General features: G+C 40.8%; 3 protein-coding genes across 5 annotated transcripts in view; 2 read left to right on the top strand and 1 right to left on the bottom strand.

The window, feature by feature from the left end:
- pcnx1 (pecanex 1) overlaps positions 1 to 3,422 on the top strand; it is a 32,735-nt gene extending 29,313 nt beyond the window's left edge. For all 3 annotated transcript variants that reach the window (XM_029258301.1, XM_018727405.2, XM_029258302.1), the window contains 5 exons: positions 188 to 462; positions 804 to 988; positions 1,132 to 1,520; positions 1,679 to 1,819; positions 2,080 to 3,422. In XM_029258301.1, coding sequence (XP_029114134.1) covers positions 188 to 462; positions 804 to 988; positions 1,132 to 1,520; positions 1,679 to 1,819; positions 2,080 to 2,220 — 1,131 coding nt within the window. In that variant the 3' untranslated portion in view covers positions 2,221 to 3,422. The remainder of the gene's footprint in view (positions 1 to 187; positions 463 to 803; positions 989 to 1,131; positions 1,521 to 1,678; positions 1,820 to 2,079) is intronic.
- A 1,839-nt stretch (positions 3,423 to 5,261) lies between these two features.
- chp1 (calcineurin-like EF-hand protein 1) lies at positions 5,262 to 13,116 on the top strand. Its single transcript, XM_018727464.2, has 7 exons — positions 5,262 to 5,643; positions 6,636 to 6,708; positions 8,380 to 8,460; positions 9,537 to 9,664; positions 9,979 to 10,040; positions 11,469 to 11,591; positions 12,219 to 13,116. The coding sequence occupies exons 1-7, from the start codon at positions 5,577 to 5,579 to the stop codon at positions 12,270 to 12,272; spliced, it is 588 nt and encodes a 195-aa protein (XP_018582980.1). The 5' UTR covers positions 5,262 to 5,576; the 3' UTR covers positions 12,273 to 13,116.
- An 8,028-nt stretch (positions 13,117 to 21,144) lies between these two features.
- Positions 21,145 to 23,904, bottom strand: oip5 (opa interacting protein 5). The gene is made up of 5 exons (XM_018727455.2): positions 23,408 to 23,904; positions 23,191 to 23,257; positions 22,955 to 23,077; positions 21,703 to 21,784; positions 21,145 to 21,509 (listed from the first exon to the last, which is right to left on the bottom strand). The coding sequence occupies exons 1-5, from the start codon at positions 23,661 to 23,663 to the stop codon at positions 21,423 to 21,425; spliced, it is 615 nt and encodes a 204-aa protein (XP_018582971.1). The 5' UTR covers positions 23,664 to 23,904; the 3' UTR covers positions 21,145 to 21,422.
- Between the last annotated feature and the right edge of the window lie 28 nt (positions 23,905 to 23,932).

Below are 23,932 nucleotides of genomic sequence, written 5' to 3'. Positions count from 1 at the left end.
AGAAAAGGATGTCAGGCCTTAACCATTATGGTATGAAAAACAAGTGGTATATGAAAAACTTCATTTGTGCAAAAAAAAAATAACTGCAGTAAATAGCTTATTTATTTCAACCTGTTTCAGATATTGATAATATGGCATTGCCTAATTTATGAATATCTGACCAGTTTCTCTCTGCTCTCCACCACAGGTAAACAAAGAGTGTGTGCGTGGCCTGTGGGCGGGGCAGCAACAAGAGCTTGTCTTTTTGCGGAATAGGAACCCTGAGCGTGGCAGCATTCAGAATGCAAAGCAGGCACTGCGCAACATGATCAACTCATCATGCGACCAGCCGATCGGTTACCCCATCTATGTCTCTCCGCTGACCACTTCATACTGCAACTCTCATGCTCAGCTTGGCCATATCCTGGGAGGCCCGATTAGCATTGGTAACATCCGCAACTTCATCGTCAGCACCTGGCACAGGTGAGCGTGTGGGGAAAACCGTTCACGTGATTGTTTTGCGTACTTTTCCAAATAATGATTTTGAGATGTATAATATAGAAGTTCATTACTTAGTTTGAATTAAAACAAGCTAGGTTAGATGATGGAACCTTTAACATGCCCACATCAGATTACTACATTTCACCAGAAGACTTTGTTTTAATATGCTGTACAGTAAAAATGGAAAATTCAAACACAAATTTCCCATTACTTGTTCCTCTTTAGGGTCATTATCCCTAATTCGGTGCCTCTCAGCATTATCGCAGTACCCCATGATTCACGTTGAATGTGTATGACGTAGTTGCGATCTCTCTTCCTGCCAGGCTACGAAAGGGCTGTGGGGCAGGCTGCAACAGCGGTGGGAATATTGAGGATTCGGATGCAAATGGGGGCATGTCCTGTGCCAGTGGGAATGGGACAGGGGTGAGTGACTCCCAGCAGAGCTCTGTCTCTCATACTGGAGTTCAAGGACCTGCAGCTCCACTGCCCTACCAGCCACACTCCCTGGGTAAGTTCTGTTTAAAGCCATGGCTGTGCTATAATAAGAAGGAACCTTCTTAATATGTCAAGCTACTTGAAGCTAAATTTTTTTTTTATTATTATTTTTTATATTTCTTATAAAAAACCCCTCTGCTGTTACTTTGACACCAGGCACCAGCCACAGCTCTCAGTCGGTGCAGTCTGGCCTGGTCCGTCAGTCCCCAGCTCGGGCCTCTGTTGCAAGCCAGTCTTCCTCCTACCGCTACAGTAGCAGTCGGCACTCATCCTTGCGTACCTCCGCTACGGGCCTGGAGCCTTGCCGCCGATCCTCTACAAGCCAGCTTTCCTTGCGCACACTGCCCACTTCCCTGCAGTTGCGTCTGGGACCGGACCCTGCAGGGCCTTCTGCCTCACTGTCTAGCCACAGCATCCCACCCTGCAAACGCCATACTCTGGTAGGCCTGCTGGGTAGCGAGGGGTTGTGCCACACCGACCCAGCTAGCCACCACCACCCAACACTTTCGGCTGTCCGCCGGGATGACATCTCCTACAGGGTGCAGGTGAGGCCATGATGCTCAGCAGTACCAGACCAGGTCCTCACAAGGAAGAATTTTCCATCAAGAATTTTGGAAAAAAAAAACATAAGTCATCTAAGGCCTGAAGCTAATTTCAAAGCCATATAGTCTTGTGATACCTTGATGTGCTGTTGCTCTTTCAGATTGTGGATGCCAGTCAAGTACTGGAGATGATCAATGTGTCAAAACGCAAAGAGCTTCAGTGGCCTGACGAGGCCATGAGACTGAAAGCTGGACGCAGCTATTGGAAGGACTGGAGCCCCCAAGAGGGCATGGAGGGACATGTAAGTAAACTATTTTTACTGTAACACTGGTATTACAAAATGCTGCGATAGTCAGGTAACATAGGCATTGCATTAAAACAATGTGAAATGATGACAAAGATTTGTTTATACTGTTAAACTGTCAGGTCCAAGGTCATGTTTATCGTACACACTGGGCTCTGGCCATATCTCCCGTTTACTACAATGACACATGTCTTGGCAGATGTCCTGGCACACAATGCTCTTTCAATTTTCCTTCATCCTGGCGTTACCTGTTTCAGGTGATTCACCGATGGGTGCCTTGTAGCCGAGACCCAGGCAGCCGCTCCCATATTGACAAAACCATCCTGCTGGTACAGGTGGAGGACAAGCTGGTGCCCATCCTAGAAGCTGGGGTCATTGAGCTGGGTGCAGAGGTGTAAGTGTACTTGCACAGAAGATGATACAGTCAGAGTTCCACCTAGACTGCAGGAAGTCTGCCTGTGCAGAGAACAGAAAATGGGTAACGCCCCCCCCCCCCCAATCCCCGAACTCCCACCTTTCAGATGTCTAGGGGCAAAAAGCAGGGAAAGGTGTGAGTAGATGCAGAACACACTTCACAAGACTGCTTTGCTCTGCGTCACACAAATATGCTGCATGACAGTTGGACTCCTGTTAAACATCTTGCATCTTAAGTTGACCATTACTGAATTTTCTATGCACCTCATGATGACGTTGACTGACAGCACAGATGGGTGGATTTAAGGTTCTGAAAATATGGAGAGAGGAGAACCAAAAAATCCAGTGTGATTTCAGATGACTTGCCAAAAACGGTCACAAACCAGAAAACCATGATTTCCACATAAAGCATGTTTATAATTTTATTTTGAATTTATTTATTTATTTAATTTTCTTTTCTTTATTTGCCATGACTTTAAAGAGTTTAATAATATAGTATATCAGGTGAATGGAATGCAGGTGCTGTAGATTTAAAAACACTATCCGATTTGCTTTCATTGTCATTCCTATTTGTTTGAAAAGTTGGAAAATCATTTGGAGAGAACTTGCACTATTTTTTTTAATTATTATTTACAGCAATGCACTATGACTTTAAAGCAACATCTCATTATTTATTATAAACAGGAAATGACTCTTGAATCTGTGGTTTACTGATGCCTTGGGAATGAAAACATGCAATCATTTTTGTTATTTTGCCATCTGTGTTTATCAAGTTTTTCTTTAACTTGAAGTTTTTACCATATATTATTATATATAAATATACATATATTATGTCATTATAAAAAAAAGATTTGAGTATTTATTACTGTGAACATGCTATTTACATTTTGTTACATCCTTTTATTTCATTAATGCGACAAACAAATGTATCAAGGACCACTGGTTAGAACAGTAAGACTAACTTCTGGTGGACTGTTTCTCAATTTAACTTAATTCTTTTATAAGTGGGGAAAAATAAAGAACGAACATTTTGATTTATTGCTGCTGCCTGGTATATTTTTAAAACTCAGTTCCTTGCAACACTTTTCAATAAGGTAAAATATTGGTCTTTGTTCCCTATGGTTACAATGGGTTCATGATTTAATGCCGAAATAAACCACCCAAACCTTTTCCTGGTACAGCAGGAACAGTAGAATCTGATCTGTGTATGCAAGTGTTTTACATGTTAACACACTTATACAGATCAGGAACTGTCAGAAAATCCTGAGCAGCAGTAGGGTTGTGACTCAAGTCCCAGAAGGTGGCTGCTGGACTTTATCAAGCACTGCTCATCATGTTTTATACCGAGAGGCATAACTTTTGGTACACTGAAGTAAAAGTGGTTATTTTTGTTGCATAAGCTATCAGATTTGCATTTCAGATCAAAAGGCGAATATGCATCTGAGCTACAGAATGTCTTTCCTGGGTAATGTTTAACCTGGATGAAAAACCATGCTGGGGCAATGCTTTCTCTTACTCTATATTATGAGGAAGTGGTAGAGTGAAGTCAGTTTTCAACTGTGTTTTTTGTGAATGAATAACATGGCCAGATTAATTAACAGAGCAAGTCCTTGTATATGTCGTCTTGAAATTAGCAGGACTGATGCTGTAGTTATCAGTGTAACTCTTGCGTTGGTCACACGCTGTCCTCTTCTACAGTGAGCTCAGTCTCAGAACAAAATAGTTATATATCCACTTTCTCTAGAATTACAGAATAACCAAAATAAACCACTATTTGCGTAGTCTAAATTGTATAACTAATCCTACGTGAGATCTATTAGGAGCGCAAACATTGCAGTAACAGAGGAAGTGAGAAAAGTTATTCAGCTATTAAACATGATGATGGAAGCGTGCGAGAAGTCTTGCTTTTGAATCATGTTCATATTGTAGCGCGCTGCTCTCTGGATTTGGATGAGGCGGATAATAAGGAGGCAAGGAAGGACAGCATTCGTTACGAATGTTTATGGGAACACCCACCAGCAGACAAGGAAATGATGTTCTCGGACTGAGGGCCGCTCATCCTCAGGCACTGTGACTGTGTGATTCACTGTCCCTGAACCCAGCCTACCTGACGCCCCTCAGACCCTACCTTCCCCCCTGGCAAACACTCGCCCCATGATCCCCGTGAGTCTCCACAGCGGTTACAGAATCCGATTTTATCCACAATTCAACCGTTTACAATGAACACATTTTCCTGCCCAAAGTTACGGTAATGCGGGTCATTACAATATTTATTGATATCCTAACAGGCACCTTAACCATTCTCGTTTCAAAGCAATCGCTATCAATACCATTGACCAATAAACTGTAACGGTTTTTTTTTTTTTTTGTTTTTTGCAGAAAAGGAACAACACTGCATTGAAATACAAAAACATACAATAAAAGGAAAAGGAAGGGGGGAAAAAAAAAAACAGCATCTCATTCAATATAAAAAATGTGGTCACAATTCTTAAACTTGTTCTTATTGTTATGAGTTTGAGAGTTTACAATAAGGGAAATTTCAGCAAGAAAGTCATCGAATTCAGGCAAAGTCTTGAGAAATTTGTTTTTGTGAATAAAAAAATTTAGTGCAACACGAGAAAATTAAGATCAACAGCATGATCATGATGATGATCACTACCATAAAAATAAATATCTTTCAATGAAAACTTAAAATCAAATTTTGTATCAGAAAAATAACTTCAACTTGTGTCCTCCCAAAGTTTTAACCTTTACTCACTGCAATGGTAGAATTTCAAAGTTTCTTCCTCAACTTTGCAGAAAACACATAAGTTTGAGGGGTCAACAAAAGTAGCAATCTGGGAGTTGGTTGGATAGACATTATGAAGAATCTTAAAATGTAAATTGTAACATTATATACAGTTCATCGGACGAGTCTTCCGACATTTCCGGTGATTGGGCCAGAGGTTAGTTCGCATGCGCAGTTCGTGTAACGAAACGTTTCGTCTTCGATGACGTCACGAAAAGCCCCTCCCCCTTCGTTGCGACTAGGAAGGTGTATCGGGGAAGTGCGAGTAGACCTCTGTTCAGCTTAACACGGTTGCCGCTTTGGAACGAGCCGCAGGAGTAGTAAAAAATTGGTTAATAAACGTCTAAATATAATTTTTACTCTTCTAGTTTGGAGAGGAAGTTGTTGTCCGTCAGTGAAGTACGGAAGGGGTTTCTAAGCAGCACAGCAGTGACTGTGTGTGGCAAACCCGACGCGAGGAAAGAAAGACGAAGAAGAGCGAGTGTGTGGTGAGACAGGAGGACGAAGAACAGTTCGACTGAATAAAATAATCAGTGAATACTAAATCAGAGGATGGGCTCAAGAGCGTCGACGTTGTTGAGAGAGGAGGAGATTGAGGAGATCAAGAAAGAGACGGGCTGTGAGTGTTGCCATCCGTCGGGGTGTTCGTGGGCTCCGTGTCCGAGACAAGAGCTGTGGGACAGGAGGTGGTCAGCAGCAGTAACGTGTGAAACATCGCCGCAGTTTACACGCAACGCTGTCGTTGCGGACGCGTTTTGAACTTGTAGTGTAGAATAAGAAACCACCGCCTTAAGTTCGGAATAATAATAAGCCAGCGACGACTAGTTGAGCTAATTAGTACAGCCGCGGTCGGTGTTGTTAACCATCTTGAAGATCTTCTCTGAGTGCCATTCAGTGCTACATATTAACTTTGTGTTTGAATCTCTGCAGCAGAGCAGTGTGAGGTGGGTTTCTCACTTGGCAGTACTGTAGTACAGTGTATTGTACTGTACTGTATTTCCGAGCGACCGAATGGATCATCTCCAGTGTGACAGACAGACAGGCAGGACAGGACAAGGGTGTGTGTGTGTGTGTGTGTGTGTGTGTGTGTGTGTGTGACTGTGGCTGTGCCCTCATGTTTGTTTGTCATTGCTCGGTTAGTAATGCTCCGTTGACAGCTTGACCACCTGGTGACACATGTTCCAGAAGGGCGCTGTGTGTCTTTCCAGACCAGTCCTGGCACTTTGTCATCCATTGCCTGGTTTAAGTTGCACCGCGGTCTCGGTGACCAAAGGTGCACTTTGCCCCCCAACCCCCGACCCAGGGGTTTGTGCACACTGCGTTCCGAAGGGCCCCTTTAATGGCTGGGTGGAAGGGAGGCACCGCAGTGCCCTCTTTCCTGCTGGGCCACAGTGATAATTCATCCCAAACAGCAGTGAGATAAACCCCAGTTACTATACATGCACCATGTTTACTTTAGCATAAGCATTTCTGAAGTGTGCCCTGAAAATAAATGTGGTGAATAACCGCTCTATGCCGAGTACTTATTGCTGTGGCCGTGCAGGCTGAAACATTTTCGGCGCGCTGTAGCGTTTCATCGTTTCATTTTTTTCCCCCCTTTTGTCTCGACAGTCTCGCACAGTCAGATCACCCGACTCTACAGTCGCTTCACCAGCTTGGACAAGGGAGAGAACGGCACCCTCAGGTACCCAGTGTTTTATGCAACGGGGACGCTCTGGAGTTCACTGTGACACAGGCGTGTGAGCGCACGCACACAGATTGAGAAATGGGATTTAGGAATCCACTGATGTGGGGTAAAGGCACACAAATGGTAGTCACTAGATTTTAAGGTGGTAATTTTTATGTAAAGGGATGCAATTCTGATTTATGATCACAGTAACAGGTCCAGATCTAAATGTATTGCGTGAACGGTTCACATTTGTAATGATACGAAGTTGTTAGAATCAGAATGAGCTTTCTTGCCAAGTATGTTCACACATATCTTGTATTTCTGTACTTCAGCTATCTTGTTTAATATAAAAGGAATAACGTCAGGACATGTTTGACAAAGTTTCCTCATCGGCTGAACAACAGTGCTAAATATAGTAGGGGTACGTCCGTGAGCTTTGTTCACTCCACACCACATGGTTGGATAAGGGCAGAATCTTCACTGTGGACGCCTCTGGGTATGAGCTGTCTTTGTAACACAGTAGAAGAGTGGTGTTTTCATTAACAATACCTGGTGTGCCCTTGACTAATCTTGCAGTGAATCCCTTCCATTATCTTTATCTGGTGACTTATCATATGCTTGTTTGAGGAAAGCTTTTGTTATACATGAAAGCTTTGTGATGTTTTCACTGTAAGCAAATACAGTATGTCAACATTCATCTGTATTTTACTGTGCTCTGCTTTCCCTAAAATATGATGTACCATCGTTGCAGCTTTGCCGTTCAGATTAATCACGTACCATCCTCTTAATTTAAACATCGCTCTTTAAACTACCAGTTTGCTGACAATGTCTGTTAGACCTTGAAATGGGCTACAGGTAGATACTAGTTATGAAACTGAACTTGTAACTTGCAAAAAAACATGTACTTGCCTGTAACTGCCCAGATTCAGCGTTACCTGTCTGTGTGAGTAAAAATATGTAAGTCACTTTGGATAAAACTAACAATTATATTATTAGTATTTTTCAGTCATTTGTTTATATTGCCAAAGCACTGATGTCTTTCAAACAACAGTTAAGCAGTAAAAACTCAGTGAAATTTCTGATTTTGATGAGGGTGTTCTATTTCTCATAAAAGTCCTGTAGAAAACAGTATGTGCTGATGTTACCTTTATTTACAATGAGATATTTAGTTGAATAACGCTGTAAAAGAAGCTGGCAAATGTTATTGGTGCAAACAACTTGAGTGAGATTACGCTGTTCTGCCTGAGAATTGGGAAAGGGTCAAATTGCACTTTGTCCTGCGCTACTCAAGGTGACTCTAAGGAATCATACTTCAGTTGCCACAACATCTAGCAGATGCTGGTTCTTCTGTCATCTTGTGACTGAACGTTACCAGCTTTGATCACCCAGCTTTATAATGTGTAGGTTGTCAAGAGCAGTACCTCTTGGGTCTGCATCAGTGCCACATCCATATACATAAATGGCTTGGCCAGCACTTCCTTTATTAAAGCTTGTACTATTATTAAAACTGAAAATAGGAACGTCTGTGAAGACGTGACGGCCTTTTATTGAATTATACTTTTCTTTATGTGACATCAACTTCATAAAGTGTCTCTGCTTCCAGCAGATTGTGAAAGGTTACTTCATGGTTAAGAAACACTCCGTTTTGTAAATGACTGAGCTTAGACTCTTCTGCTCTACGTGTAGCCGGGAAGATTTCCAAAGAATTCCAGAGCTGGCCATCAATCCTCTAGGAGACAGAATTATCAATGCCTTTTTCCCAGAAGGGTAAGTATGTTTTCTTTTGAAATATGAGCCATATTATTGTTAAAGCCACCTTTTCTCCTTCATGGTCCGGTGGGGAAATGCAACTTAAAAGTATCCTGTGCCAAGTGATGTTGTTATGGGGAAGTAATTTTTAATCAGTATTTAGGGTTTTAACAAGTTACTGCCATGTTTGCCACTGCCAGTTAAAAATTATGAAAATGTGTGTATGCAAATATATTTTATTTATTATATTGACTAATATTGCAGTATACATATTAAAGCAATGCCTTACAAATAAGTTGTTTTAAGCTTAATGAGTATATAATATCTGTGTGATATATGCGGGTTCCATTGAACCCCCAGGCCTACAAAATTATATTCAGTTTAAAGAACTTGATCAAACCTTATGTGTGCTTCTCTTAATATCAGACAGCTGTGAGCACTCCAGCAGTCTTTCTGCCACATTTGTTCCATATATTTTGTTTGGTTGCCTGAAGCAGAGGTATGACAAAAGCTTGCGTACATATGATTGCACAAAAAAGTAGAACTTATTCCTGCAGGCTTCAAATATATCTCAATATATATGACATTTCTGAAAAGACCATTGGCTAGCCAGCTAAATTTTTGCTGAAGTTTTTAATAGTTTTTTTATGTATTTAGGGTATCCTTTTTGGTGTGTTTTGAAGTAGTTTACAAAGGATGCACGTCTACATTTACATTTATTCATTTAGCAGACGCTTTTGTCCAATGCAACATATATCTCAGCAAAAAGTACAATTTATGCATTACATTGAGAGAAGGAGACATAGCTGCAGATGTGAAAGTCTCAAGCAAACCTAGTTTGTTCCCTACCACTTGCTGCACCGAGGTTCATCGTTCAAGTAGGTACGTCTACGCTGAGGTGATGCACCAAATTGGTACTCTGAGTTTTCAGTGACATCAGCAGTCTTAAATAGGAAAGGTGTCATTTGCTCTTTAGGATTCCAGGAACATCAGTCTTTCCTTACAGGTTTATTTACATTCAGGATGCTTTGGCAACACATCTGTTCTTAGAATGTGTTTCCTGAGTATAGTTTTTGCTGCTTTTGATTGCACAGGGAGGACCAGGTGAACTTCCGAGGGTTCATGCGAACCTTGGCGCACTTCCGCCCAATTGAAGACAACGAGAAGAACAAGGACCCTTCTGGAACTGAGCCCCTCAATAGCAGGACCAACAAACTCCTGTGTTAGTCATATCTTTCATATTTTTTTTAAATGTTAACTTTAAATCCCTTTTTCCTTCTCTGCTTTGTCACATCTTATTCTAACCATGTTTGTCTTTGCCTTTCTTCATTTAATTTCTTAATTTGTTGTGACAAGAGCAATTTGTGGTGGTGGTCTAGTTTGTAAAAGGACAAGCATGTATCGAGAGCACAACAGTACTAACTTTGACCATGAATATTTACCAGAAGTTTCTTTTTTCATGTAAGCTGTTTTCTCTCAGTATCAGCTCAAAGGTGATGGTTTTCTTTTTTCTTTTTCTTTGTTCCTTGGCTACAGTTGCATTCCGACTATATGACTTGGACAGGGATGACAAAATTTCCCGCGATGAGCTTCTTCAGGTGGGTGTATAAAATTTTTGCCATGGTGGGTGTTTATCCGTATTTGTGAGACTAATACTCATTGGGAACAGACAGCAATTTGTGTGTCAGTCTGCTTTTATGTGGCAAAAAAGAAGGTGCCAGAATAAACGGGTCTGTTTTCTGCCAGCTGAGGAACTTAAACTGGGTTTGGCATGTACCTTCACATTCCTGCACCTCAGCTTGAATAGGGATTCAGATATATTACTGTTTAACAAATGCTGCACTACAAAAGTAGACATGAGGGAACAGAATGCTGTCTTCTAAGGTGACACATTCTTTTCTTGTACCAAGTTGCCTCAGATGCCTGCATTTCATATGAATCAAAAGTAGGTGCAGTTTTCTTTAATACAAAAGGGCTGTAAACAATACATTTTTATAATTCGGGTGTACCTGAAAATCCTAACGAATGATACTTTATTCTGCAGTCCGAATGATCTGGCTTTTTTGGAAGTGCATTTATAATAATAATTTACATTTACATTTATTCATTTAGCAGACGCTTTTGTCCAAAGCGACGTACATCTCAGCAAAAGTACAATTTATGCATTACATTAAGAGAAGGAGACATAGCTGCAAACATGAAAGTCTCAAGCAAACCTAGTTTGTTGCCTACCACTTGCTGCACCGAGGTAATAAGGGCTTTTTTGTGTTTGTCTCAAATCTTTTACAGTATCACTTAAATATTAATTATTGGCAACTTAATTGCGCTAAAGAATTGTTACTATGTCTGAATGATATTTAGTTTCAGTCCTAATGTAAGTTGTCTTGAAGTGAACAGTGCTGAACAGATGCTGAAAAAGTTAAAACATGTACCTTTTACATGCCTATATTTAGAAAGCTTTAGCTTGTGCAAACCAATCAGTGCAGAAGAATTTTACATAATGGGAATGGGTACCTTTATAATATTTTCAGGACATGTTGCTTTCAGCTTCTGTAAGATGTGACATGTAGCAGGACTTTGTAACCACTTACTCTGTAACAGTTTAGAGGAGAACATGTGATATGTTCCCAGGACCAATTTTATATGCATATATGGATTGAAAATATAGAATTTAGTCCATGTGTTGAAATTGGAATTACTTTGTGTCTCTATACTTATCTGCTGACCTGCTTTTTCCTCTGAATGTTGCTTCTCTCGGTGTGCCCAAAATTAGGTATTTTCCCCATGTTCACATAAAACTGAAATAAGTGTTTTGATTCTGAATGTATGCATTCAGTGTCATTTGAGAAGCGAACCTTTGACAAGATAATAGTATAGCACTGAGAGGAATAACTATTACGGTATAAAATGTTATTGTTAAACTAGGTTAACAGTGAATGTTTTAAGAATGTCTAATAATCCTTGCGTGTCTTGTCGTATTCAACAACTGTATTTTTATTGAATTAGTTTTATTTTGTGTCCTTAAGGTTTTGAGGATGATGGTGGGTGTTAACATCTCAGACGAACAGCTTGGTAGTATTGCTGACCGGACAATACAGGAGGCTGACCAGAATGGAGACAACTCCATCTCCTTCAATGAGTTCATCAAGGTTGGGGACGACTCACTGCCCACCATTGTGTTAATTCAGAAGTGTATCTGACCCTTCTTGACAACAGAATTGAAAATCTCTTCATTTATTACGACTGTCAAAAGTAACATGTTAATTTAGTACAAATTGGAAACGCTTAAAGAGGAAGAATCGTTTTGCCATCTCTGAACCCTTCGTTGATTACTTAGATAATGAGATGTAGAATTATAAATGTGGTAAAAGTAATTGCTCCTTCATAGTCATACGAGGAGCCAGTGGACACCAGTGTGGCAGATATTAAAATACACCTAGCAACACCAATTTACAAGTCATTCTATGGCAGAATCCTGTTATTTTTTTTTAAATCGGCAAATGCAAATCAAATTCAAACCAACCAGTGGCTCTGAATAATCTGGAATGTATTTGTTTTGTTTTCCTCTGCTGTTTTATGCTTGTACCAGCCGAGTAACTTGGGAGGCAGGAAAATTTGTTTATCATAACCTAATTGAGTATTTACTTAATCCTTAGGTACTGTGAATGTCTTCCTGCTGAGAGTGATTTTGCGATATGTTTAGGGGACATACTTGCTTTAGTGCTGTAACAGTATATTTAAGAGATTTGTTGTTATTCTTTGTCTTGAATCTTTAGGTTTTGGAGAAGGTGGATGTGGAGCAAAAAATGAGCATTCGCTTCCTACACTAGAGGTTCACAGGCCTCCAACTGGACTGCTCCATCTGTGACAAAACGCACCCGTTGTTTTCTTCATGTTCCATCAGTGTGGCCAAGGGAGCTCGCCACTTATACATTTTGACCAAGAATATGGTTGATACTGTTGACAAAATGTGTTTGTTCTAGTTGATGTGATTGTTTCAACCTTGCACCACTCTTACAGAAAGAATACTTTTGTGCCTTTTTTTTTTGTATTATCACTACTGCAGGTCCCCCAAAAAAGACACACTGGGAAAAAATGACCCTGTTTTCTAAGCTATGGTAAATGAAATGTGGAATGTTATCTCTTGAATTATACTTATGCATTAAAAGAACATTTCAGTGTAAAATTACAAACAGGTAGAAAAGTTGAATTAAACATGCAGAAAACCTTTCATAACTGAGAAGCCAAATTTAGTTTCTTTTTTTGTGAATCAACATAAATCCTGATTTTTCATGTTCATAATGAGTATTTGTATCAACACTTAGCATGCATTAGTTTGCATTTTGCCAATGTGTTTATGCTGTAATGATGACAATGTCTTAATTTATCCTTGGAAGTGAACCACATCCAAGTGCATATTTGTATAAATGAGAATAGTAGTGTTTATATTTCATGGCAAGTGCTGATTTTTACTCTTGGTGAACTGCCCATTGTGACTGATTTACTTTAATATAGCAAAAAAATAATCAGCCGCTGTTCTTTGAGCTTCTACTACCACAGTGTTTCACCTTGACTGCAATTGGTCCATAATGCTGCTTATCCTCAGAGGTAGTTGTCATGCAAATTTGGTGAGTACTGCACATTATATTTTTGATATCACCGTGCCCCCCCCCCCCCCCCCCCCATAATTCCTATCTGTGAAAGCATTTTGTATTTGTTTTTATTCAGAAACACTGCTTTCCCATTATGATCACATTCTAGCATTTGGAAAAAATGAAGATCCCTTTTACACCTTTCTGATTATTGTTGAATACTGTATTCCGTTAAACTGGTCTTTATTATAGGGAACAACAGAAAACCTGCAGGTAATTAAATGAATAGTCATATCAACTATCCAGATTTTTTTTTTTTTTTTAAATTGTAGGAAAGGTGATCAGATCAGTCACTATCACAAGGTTAAAACTAAGACTGATTTCTCTAGTAATCATTAGGTAAACTTGGACAACAGAAACACAAAGTGTTGAAAAAAGTACTGCATTTCACTTTATCTTTGGCTAATTTAAGGTACTTTAGAGCCTCTAATGTATTTCGCTATGGGTTTTTTTTCTGTATATTAGGTATCTGTTAAGAATTATAAAAAGGGTGAGATTGCCTATCAAGTAGATGATACATCTAATATAATAACCGCTCTGTTCTGACTCTGTTGGATTAAGTCATCTTGGTTTGAGTCCGAATGTGATTGTGAATTGTACACTATATAAGCTTAAACAAGTCTACACTCTGCAATAAAATAAATAGGATATATGAGTTTGATTAATAAAGTGCCATAGTTGTGACAGCCTGGTTTTCTTCCTTATTGTGATGCTAGTATGATAGAGGTGTGAGGGGGGAAAAGTCATGAAATGCAAAAAGTTATTTTTCCACAAACTTTCACGTCACTGACACTTTCTAGTGAATTTAAACCTTTGTGACAAGCACTACAGAAATGTTACTTGAATGCACTACTACTGGATGGAGACACGCCATAAAATAGCCAGAGTACTAACTTAGACCGGGGTCGAATGGTTAGTCTGGAAATGCTGCTTTCGCTACGATACTGATACATTATTATAAAACAGGACACTGTTACTGAAACACCATGTTTATCACTGATACAGTCAAAGAAGTGTCGTCGTTTCCAATTTAATTTTTGTTTGTCTTCTTGATCAGATAAGTTAGAAGTACTGATGTTTTTAGCTCTAGCAAATGTCTAAAAGCGCCAGCTGCGCCTCCTCCTTGTACTGCTAATGAATTATGAATATGGGGCAATATATCTCCCAGTGATGAGGACATTTCTAATACTGTGGTATCACCCGGATTCGTAGCCGTACGGGCGCGTGCTGCGGCACACTCCTCTATTCTATTCCAGCGCTGCGCTCCAGTTCATTAGTAACCTTCTCCTCCCGACAGCGTTGGGCAGAATTCGGGGCGGGCAAAGCGCGTGATTGACAGCTACATGGACCAATGGGAATACGGGAAATGCTGACAGGTTCCGAGACGAAGCGGCTCCAGCGTTTCGCCCGGACACAATGCGGGTGTAAAATGGCGCAGAGAGGGATGTGAACGCGCCGAGGCAAATGGAGCACCGAGCGGAAGGTCTGTAGTTGTGTTTAAAATACCCGAAGCGGTTTCGAGGCGAACCAGGATGCCGGTGAGCACAGGTTTCGAAGCCGTGTTCAGCTGCACTGCAGTGCGTTGCGAGCGGCTGTGTGTGTGGGAAACCGACGAGTCGGTGGCCGCGTTCCGTTCTTTCCTCCCGTGTGTTTTTTTTTTGTTTTTTTTTTTGTGCGGTGGCGGCCACGCGCTAACGATGCGGCGGCGCTTTGTTGACCGAGTCACGTGTCCGTGCGGGAATATTCAATAGCGCCACTGCACTGTTTACCGAACGGGACAGAGAACTGGAGCAAAACTGGGACAAAAAGTGTGCGCGAAGCCGCCGGGCAACTCCGTCGTCCGCGTAAAGGCGACTGTTGTCAGTCTTTCTTTCAATCTTTGCAGAAAATTGATCCGTCTGTGTGAGAACTAAATGTTGACAGTTAATCATAATGTCGTTAAATGATCAATGAGGCGATGCAGCGCTAAATTTGGCGATAAATACTTTTTAAGCTTCTCATTTCCCGAAATGATTTCCAGTTTTTAAGAGAATCGGCTGCCGTCTCCACACTTGGTGACGCCGGTGTGTGTGGAGCAGAATCAAGCGCCGTGTCCTCAGCCGTTTGCTGTGTGTGGAAACAAAATAGTACATTATTATTATTATATATTTGTGTTTAACAAACGAGTTTCTAGTCACAGGCTGGCAGCGGGGAAATGAGTGTAGCAGTGAAACTCAGTCGAAACAAGATCCTCTCAGTAATTTACACTTGATGAAATGACGCCTAGCGACGTGGTAAGTTTTTGACCGAACGCTGCAGAATAGTAGAGCAAAACATGGTGTATTTCACAGTGTTTGCGCCTGTTTTATTTCTTCTTCTCCCTCAGAGCCGCAGATGTTTGCGAGGGTTGAACACAGACGTGATGATGATGATGATGATGTCCACCGAACGTCCCGGAGCCCAGAGCTGCACGACCGGGTCGGTGTCGACTCTCATGTGAGTTCATGACACACTTGATCATGTCGCCTTTTGCTCGAAAGGAAGACGCTGCGTCTTAGATGAAGGCGCCCAGGCTGCGGTCGCCTCTCTTGCCTTGAGCTCGGATGGACACGGGTTCGAATGCCTGCTCTCCTGTGGCGTCTCGGCGCTTTGCGTCAGGAAAATGAATTAAAAAAAGGGGCATTTTATAGATCTTTTCCCCTCCACTTGCTGTTTTGTTATGTTCTAACTTGATTTCTGCCTGGTTTTCTCCAGACGCCGGGAAGCAGAGTACAGCGGTTTCAGGATGCGACGTGTTTTCGGACGCCCGGGGTGCTGTGAGCTACACCCCACCCCCCCGCGCAATTCCCAAACTGGAGGAATGGAGTTTGGGAGGTCAGTGATGAGACTGGTCTTTACCTTGCCCCCCTGATCAAGGGCAGACTGCTTGGAAAATGTGGTTCTGTCGCTGGAAAGGTGGGCGGTAACATCCAGCCCAGCGCGGGACAAAAGCCGCCCCACCCCTTCAAACAATATGCATCCCATTCTTCTCATTCCTTGTGTTAATGAAAAGGTTAACCAGCAATATCAACGGTACGGTTTCTCACGGTGAAAAGCATCCTGATGTCGAGCTGTCCACCATATATAAATCCAGATATTGTATATTCTCTAGATAAACCCATTTAGCTTGCCTTCTTTATGGGGGGGGGGGAATCAACTTGAAAACTCCACCCTTTCTTAAAAAAATAAAACTTTTATTAAATTAGGTCAGTTTTACTGGGTTAGAGCAATGCTTCAAAAGTGTTAAAGTTGCAAGGACTGTCAGATTTTGGGAAGACTCAACATGAAACCATTAATTCTGTGCCTTAACCAAGAGAAAGTGGTACAGAACATATCACATCTAGTGAGACTACACAACTCATCAGTCTCTTTAGTTTGGGGGAAAGTTCTAAAAATCTTTAAGGTTATTGTAAAGATGTACCTAGCAAAACTGTGTAGGTCTGTTTGGCCACATTACCGACTGGGTACGTGACGGCAGTCTGCGGTTACAACCCACGATGGTGGTCAATAGATTAGCTGTTTTAATTAGTTCTTTTCAAATTGTTTCATCGATGATACATGTCAGTTCATATGTGTAACTTTAGAAAGGCAAAAATTTTAACATCCAATATGTTTTCTGTGTAAATGCAAGTCTTAATTTTTCATTTTCGGAGACAAAATACTGTCAAAAGTTCAACGTACGCAACATGGAGAGCAAGGCTAGCTGTTGTACCAATGAGGAGGCTGGTTGGTGGGTGTCTTTTGTCTGCTGTTGGACCAATTCCAGATGCAGCACTCTAATCTGGTCTTATTAAGGGCATGTGCAATGTTTTCTTTGCTAATATAAATATGTAAAAATATGATTGTGAAACAAGTGACAAGTTGTTTGAGAACAACAAAATCACCAATGTCTTCCATTAAGAGATGTATAGTCCCATGTGCATTAGCTTACTAGCAGGACCGTAGCACCAATATTAAAAATGGCCATGCATGAGGTAGTTATGCTTGCTAGATAAAGTAATCATAGTTTTTTTATTTTGTAAAAAAAAAAAGAAAAAAAAAATGAAACTTTAGATTCTGCTGTGACTGATCACGTACTAACCAGGATGCAACATTTATTCTTCCGGCAATCTGAGACCAGATTTCAAGGAGCAAATTCACAGATCTGCAGATTCCCCCCCACCCCCACCCCCCCTCCTTTTTCCATTAAGTAGTTTAACAGTATTGGATAGGATAATGAAAGTACAGCATCTGGTTATGTTCATCTTGTGTCCCACGAGATGTAATTTACATAAACAACTCATTACTTCCATATTTTGTTTAAATTTTCAGTAATTTCTGTGTATATTGTAAAACCCAGTATCAATTTGAAAAGTAAATTTTGGATCTTTTTAAGCCTCCATAGGGCCTCTAAATATGAGACATGCTTTAGAGTAGAAATTTTTTAAAAAAAATGCAAGTTATAGTAGAGCCTCATGAATGAGATGACAGTGCATGAAACCTGTTTATTGAAAGCACAGAAGACCCAGACCCAGAGCAGCAACAGTGAATGCCAGTAAGTCCCTGATACTCTGAAAAGTAGTAACGCTATGAAAGTGTAAAACTAAAGTTAGTTCTCACCAGCGGCCTCTTTAAAACCCAGAAATGCCTCTATTTTTTTTCCCGTTCTCTGTGACAAACCTGTGTAGCTCATCCTCATTTAGCTGATTGCAAATGAAAGTCACTCAGTGGCAGAATATAAATGCTGTCAAAGTAGTGTCCACAATGGTGAGAGCGTAGGTGGCCTTCTCCTGGCAGGTGAGGCAGCTGAGCGTTGCTGTTTGCCTTCAGCGCGAGATGCTCCTGTGCAGCACCATGCCTTTCACTGTACAAGAAGGGGAACCGAAGGAGCTCAGATATAAATCACAACAGCTGAATCTGATACCGAAGAAAATAGAGCTTCAAATCAGATGAAGGAAATTCACATGAAAAATGGCATGGGGAAAGGGAGACTTCAGGGATCAAACATGGTGGAAAAAACTGTAAATCCGAACATGAAAATTAGTAAACCTGTGAACATCTCAGCCCTACACTATAACTGAAAATAGTTCTCCATGACACAGGAGTCTCAGATGTTAGATAGATGTGTCCTGTGTTGGTGGGTTATAACTGTTCCTTTACCGGTAGGCTGTAGGACTGACACCATACAGTAACACACAGAATGAGTATGTTTACGTAGCAGCGTTAAACTTCATCTATATATTGTAATGTAGATAAATACCTCAGAACATTTGGAGCGAAGAACATTTTAATAGAATACCTTGAATACAAATCAAGCCATAATGCAAGTTCTGTTAGAAATGTAGAAGCAATAATGTTTGTGCATGATATTAGTGCCAGATAGTTTTCGTAGCAGCGGCGAAAGGCTTGTGGGGCAGAAGTAGTGCTGTGTATATTCACCATTAGAGAAGGCTGAAGAAAGAAAAGCTTTGAGAGGGTTCATACTGGGGCTTACTGTGTGAGAGCTGTTTAGTTCAACATCTGTATTCTTGGAAAAATCACATTGCCCAAGATGATAAATTTTCATAGTTATAGGAGTGATTAGTCAGTCTACCAGTCCATCCAGTTAAGGGTTAGAGGGGCGTACAAATTCCATGATCATAACATTTTCCTTTTCTTTGTAAGTTACTGTAATTACTGAGAATATGTATTTCAGCAAAATTCTTCTAGATACCTTTGGATTTGTCTCCTATCTAGATGTACTGTACAGCCTACGATACAAGTAGTCAGCTCTCCTTTCTGCAGGGTATAGTGTATGCAAGGTTTTGATGAAACCAATGTTTGCAGAAATACTCCACTAAGTTATGTTTTGCACAACGGATATGAAGTGATTTTACTTTTATGAAGCCACAGTTATCGGCTTAATTGATTTCCTTATCTGCTGTCATCGTTTCTGTGAAGGTTGGAGAACATGCACAGTAGCCTGCAGGAAGCAGAGCAGGGTACTTTGGGGCATGCGTGCCGTGTGATCCAATTGCTGAAATTTCGAGCAGTTGGAAAACGACACGGTTTTTTCATCATTTCAGTCATCCTGAGTCAGACGAGTAAACTGAGCAGGGGGATATGAGACTACAGATAATGTGAGGAAATGGAAAAGAGCAATGCCCTAATGTCATGTCTGCATGTCTAAATTGTATTTAGCAAAATATAATGTGTACACATGCACATATATGCATCTTGTGATTGAAAGCAATAGAATGTATAGTAATCTTCTCCTGACACAAAACTGTATATCACCATAAAAAATGAGGACTTCAACAGCTAGAGAAACAAATGATAAAAGTCTCTTTTAAAAGAAAACTATTGGTGGTGAAATCGCACAATTTTTTTTTTTTTTTCCTTCTTTTCATGTAAGCATTTCAGTAGTCTCTTTTTCACACTTTTTAAAGTTGTGTATAAGGGTTGGGTATACATTAGTTTCGTATGACTAGAATTTATGCACTTAATATGCTAAAGAATGCAGGGTGACATCCCTACTTAATGCATGAGAGAATAGGAAACATACAGTAATGCATGCAATAATACAGTTTTTAGAAATAATTGTTAATATAAAATCGATTTTGTGAAAATTAAGTGTAGACTGTGATAAGAAATGTTTAATAATAGGAAATTAAGTGCTTAGTAGTTTGAAAATATACATGTTGTATTTCATTGCAGTGTACTGCAGGTGAAAAATTAATAGCCCAGAGCACTGTATTAACGATATAAGAAAGACAAATTTAGCCATGATTTCGAGTGAGCTTTGATTGAAAGAAAGTACCAAATTGTATTTTGACAACAGGGTGTGTATCGATCCGAAATGAGGTGTACTGTCCTAATTTCCACAAAATCCTTTTTGCTTACATTTTGTATTAGCAGATGACTAATGTGATGAAATGGCACCCACTATAGATTATCCAAGTGTGATGGGATTGGGGAAAACAGCGGCCTTCAGTTGGTGGTTACATCTGTGTGCGCGGGATGCTGCAGTACTGCTTTTAAATGAGTGCTATTCCAGTTTGATTTAGTCCACGTGTGTGCCATTAGCGTGTAAAGGCGTATTTAATTCTTTACTGCTGTTGAGGTAAAATTGTCCACAGACAACACTTCGTTTTATGAAACAAAGATGTTCTGCTACTTGGAAGACACTATTGCTTGGCAACAATCTCTTTTTGGGGTATTTTTTGCATAGTATACCTAAAACTGAGCATTAATGAATTGGCTTTTTTAAGCTGTTTAAACAGATTCCATTGTTTGTATTAAGCAAAATGCAATGTTGACAACTTCTTTTGCCAATTCAGCATTCTGTTCGCTTTTACTTTGGTTTGGTTCCATTGATGTAAAATTGACAATGAAAAGCTCTCTTGTAGTCAGTTGCTTATACTAAATTCACTGTTAAAATGTTACATTCTCCTTAAAAATCTGGGTGTAAGTTTGGGTTAACTATGCACAGTGAGAGACAAGGCATCTTGTGTGGAGTCTCTCTCTGATTTTGGAAAACTGCAAACTCTGCACCAGAAATTCAGCAATAAAGGCAGCATGGTGCCAACTGCACAACACATTGTTGGTGGTGTTGTTTTACTTCAACAAAACTGCAATTTTCTGCTGAATGTCTAGCAAAACTAATAATAAGCAGCAAGACTCAGATTCTCTTTCCAGACTTCTGTTCATGCAGTGTGTGGTTCCTTGAAAGATTCACAACTCTTCCCAAACCCAATGGGCAGTATGCAAAACAGCCAATCTTTGCATACCCCTGCATTAATATTTAAAAGTGGGAGCACATTGATACAGTCAGCAATGGCTTTTATCAAATTGCTCTCCATGAAAGGTAAGACAAAGGCATGATAACCACATCCAAATATTTAACATCAAGTACTTTATTTAGGTTCATGCTCTACCAAAAAAATACTTGAAAGTTGAATGTATGTACAAAACAATGTAAAGAGGACATCTTTTATAGCTGTGTTTTAGTATTCGTCTTTGGAAAAAAACTGCTCTTGCACTGCCCTGGTCTGTGCAGAAACTGGCAGTGTATATAAATGGTTTCAACTATAAAAGAAATTAGGGGAATATTTATTTTGACCTATACTTTGTAAATTCACATAGCCAGGGGATGGGAGAATCAGTCATGGTGCACTTCACATAATGATTAAGAGCACAAACTTTTCCATCTTTCTCTCCCAAAGGAATGGCAACAGCTGGACTATGAAGCACTCGAAACACAAATGCTACATCCAGCCTTTTTACCAAGCTGGTAACATATTGTACCACACAATCCAAGAGTCCTAGATACTGAAGTGTGTTTTCCTGGACTTATCCATCGCTGTAGCTCTTCCCTCTTTTTAGCTTCCTCTCTATCCGTGACATTTGCTCTGCAATACTGTCCATTTCCTGCTTCAGCTGTGAGAAATCAAAAGTAGAAAGGAAACTCATGAAATTAGACTTAACCTGTAACAGTCTGAAAAATTGCCTTCTACCTTACAGAAATGCAAATTTGGCTTTGAGAAAATGTATTAATTTCATACAGTACTATATTATACCCTAATATATCCTAATTGGTTGCTGGTAAGTTTTGCATAACTAGTCATCTTACCTCGTCGAGATTTGTTCCAGTGTTTCTTGATTTAAAGGTTACACTAGAAGCTTTTACAATTGCACCGGTCTTTAAAACATAGCTGGGAAGGAAAGGAACAAAGGTTGTAAAAGGCCATTTTCAGATACCGATATAGCTCCTTAAACAAAAAAAAGTGCCCACCAGTAATCACAGCAATCATCCCTTTAGGAGGACATGGCACAGCAACTGTAGATACAAGAAGCATTCAAATACAGAACAAGCTGGGCCATTAGTTGGAGGAGGAGACATAGACCTTCCACAGCCAGGCAACCAAAAACAGGAGGGAAAAGATCACAAAGACAAATCAGAAACAAAGGAGGCACGCATGCATTCACATGAGAAAGGGTACAAAAATGGATCTGTAAGCTGCTAAGATCTTGCGACAGCAGCATGAGTGTTACAAAAAAGCGCAGGTACACTGATGACAAGTATTTATGCACTGCTCTCATTAGGACTGATCTTCAGTACTCCATCTGCAGCAGGCTTGTTGCTAGGCAACTTCCACATGCTTCCGCTAGAGTTGGTGAACGCAAGAACAAAGCAGCCACTGTGATCCAGTGAATTACACTCACCTTAGCTGAGACACTCTCCTCAGAATACACACAAATAAGACATGTTGTTCAATAAATAAAACACAAGTTAAAAAGATGACTGAAAGACTATCCTGAAGAGCAGCAGAAGATATTTCTGCTTTCTCAGTTACAGCTTCAGCATCTCTTGAAGCTTCCTGATTTCCTGTATAACTGTACTGGGTAGCAGAATTCCCCCCCCCCCCCCCCTTCCGTAAATACAAAGTGGGACTCCTAAATCATTTTCCAGTTCATGGCAATCACTGTCAAATATTAAAAATTTCTAGTGCCGTCACCTTGTAACTTAAATCTTCCTAGTTCAAATGCCCCTCCTGCTATAATATCCTTGACCAAAGTACTTGCCCGGAATTAATACGGTAAAATAGACTGCTGAGTAAAATGGTAAATCATTGTATTGTAATTCACCATTGACAAAGGTGTCAACTAAATAAAGATAACACTGCAACCCTCTCCAGGACAAATGGGTGGAAAGTGAATAGCACTGAATTATAATAATCATCTATCCATTCATCTATTATCAATAACTATTTCCACTGCTGGGTTGCACTGATCCAGTCCCCCTCCAGTACACCCATTCCCAACAGTACAGCCAAGGGGGGGGGGGGGGGGTGAAGAAACAGGCCTGTGGTGATAATACTCACCAGTTAATGTTTTCTTTTTGCAAAAGGAAAAGACTCCGAAGTGCAGACAGATGCTTGGGGGTAGAGTTGAGGACAACACCCACAAAACACTGACAGCCTGAGCAATGAAGAGCATTGTAAGTACTGTAGAGGGAGATGAGAAGAACATTACTAGTCCTGAACACATCATGATGTCATGGTGGTACTTCAGTAACCATAGCAACTGCCTCCCCCCCCACTACTACTTCTGCGCTTACCACCCTTCCAATCGACCCTCTAGCCGGAACTCGAGCTCCTCCTTCACCACAACGTCTTTAGTTACCCCTGTTGAGAGAAGCATATCGTGCAGCAGGGGGCGTAGTAGTTAGGGCCGTTTCCTTGTCAGTAACTTAGAGGTTTCGGGTTCGAATCCCAGTGACTGATCAGGCTCTAACACAGGTGACACAGCGAGGGAGGGAAGCCGGCGCTACTCACGGAGACACACTATGGAGTTGAGCTGCTCGTGCTCGCCGCACACCTCCAGCGAGTCGCTCCACACGGCGCTGCACACGGCACAGTAGAGCACCACGGCCCGTCGGTAGTCGGTTCGCAGCGCCTCTTCGCCCGAGCTGAGCACGCTGTTAATGAGCTCACTACACTGAGACGTGTCCGCCTCGCATTTAGCCTTATATGTAACGCTGGCATTCGGAGAGCCGTTACTTTTCTTCTTTCCGTAGCGTTCGTGCGCCATTGTGATTGTGTTGGTTAGGAAGGGAGGGGTGTTTAGTGTAAATGAACGTTCGCAAAACTGTTGCGACTGCTATACCTTTTCAAAGTGACCCGCGATTAACTGAATCCCGGACCCCACGCCCCTCCTCCGTCATTTGACCAATGAGGACGCAGAGCTGAGAGACGGCGACAATAACAAAGCAACGGCACTACAATTTTATTGGTCAATGAGAGTGACGTCACCAGACGCTGTACGGTTTTAATTACGGATTGGTTAAAGACTATATGCGT

The sequence above is a fragment of the Scleropages formosus genome, chromosome 15 (assembly GCF_900964775.1).
Source record: "Scleropages formosus chromosome 15, fSclFor1.1, whole genome shotgun sequence".
NCBI classification, from domain to species: Eukaryota; Metazoa; Chordata; class Actinopteri; order Osteoglossiformes; family Osteoglossidae; genus Scleropages; species Scleropages formosus.
The sequence above is the reverse complement of the archived record's forward strand: the minus strand, read 5'-3'. Positions and strand labels throughout refer to the sequence as shown.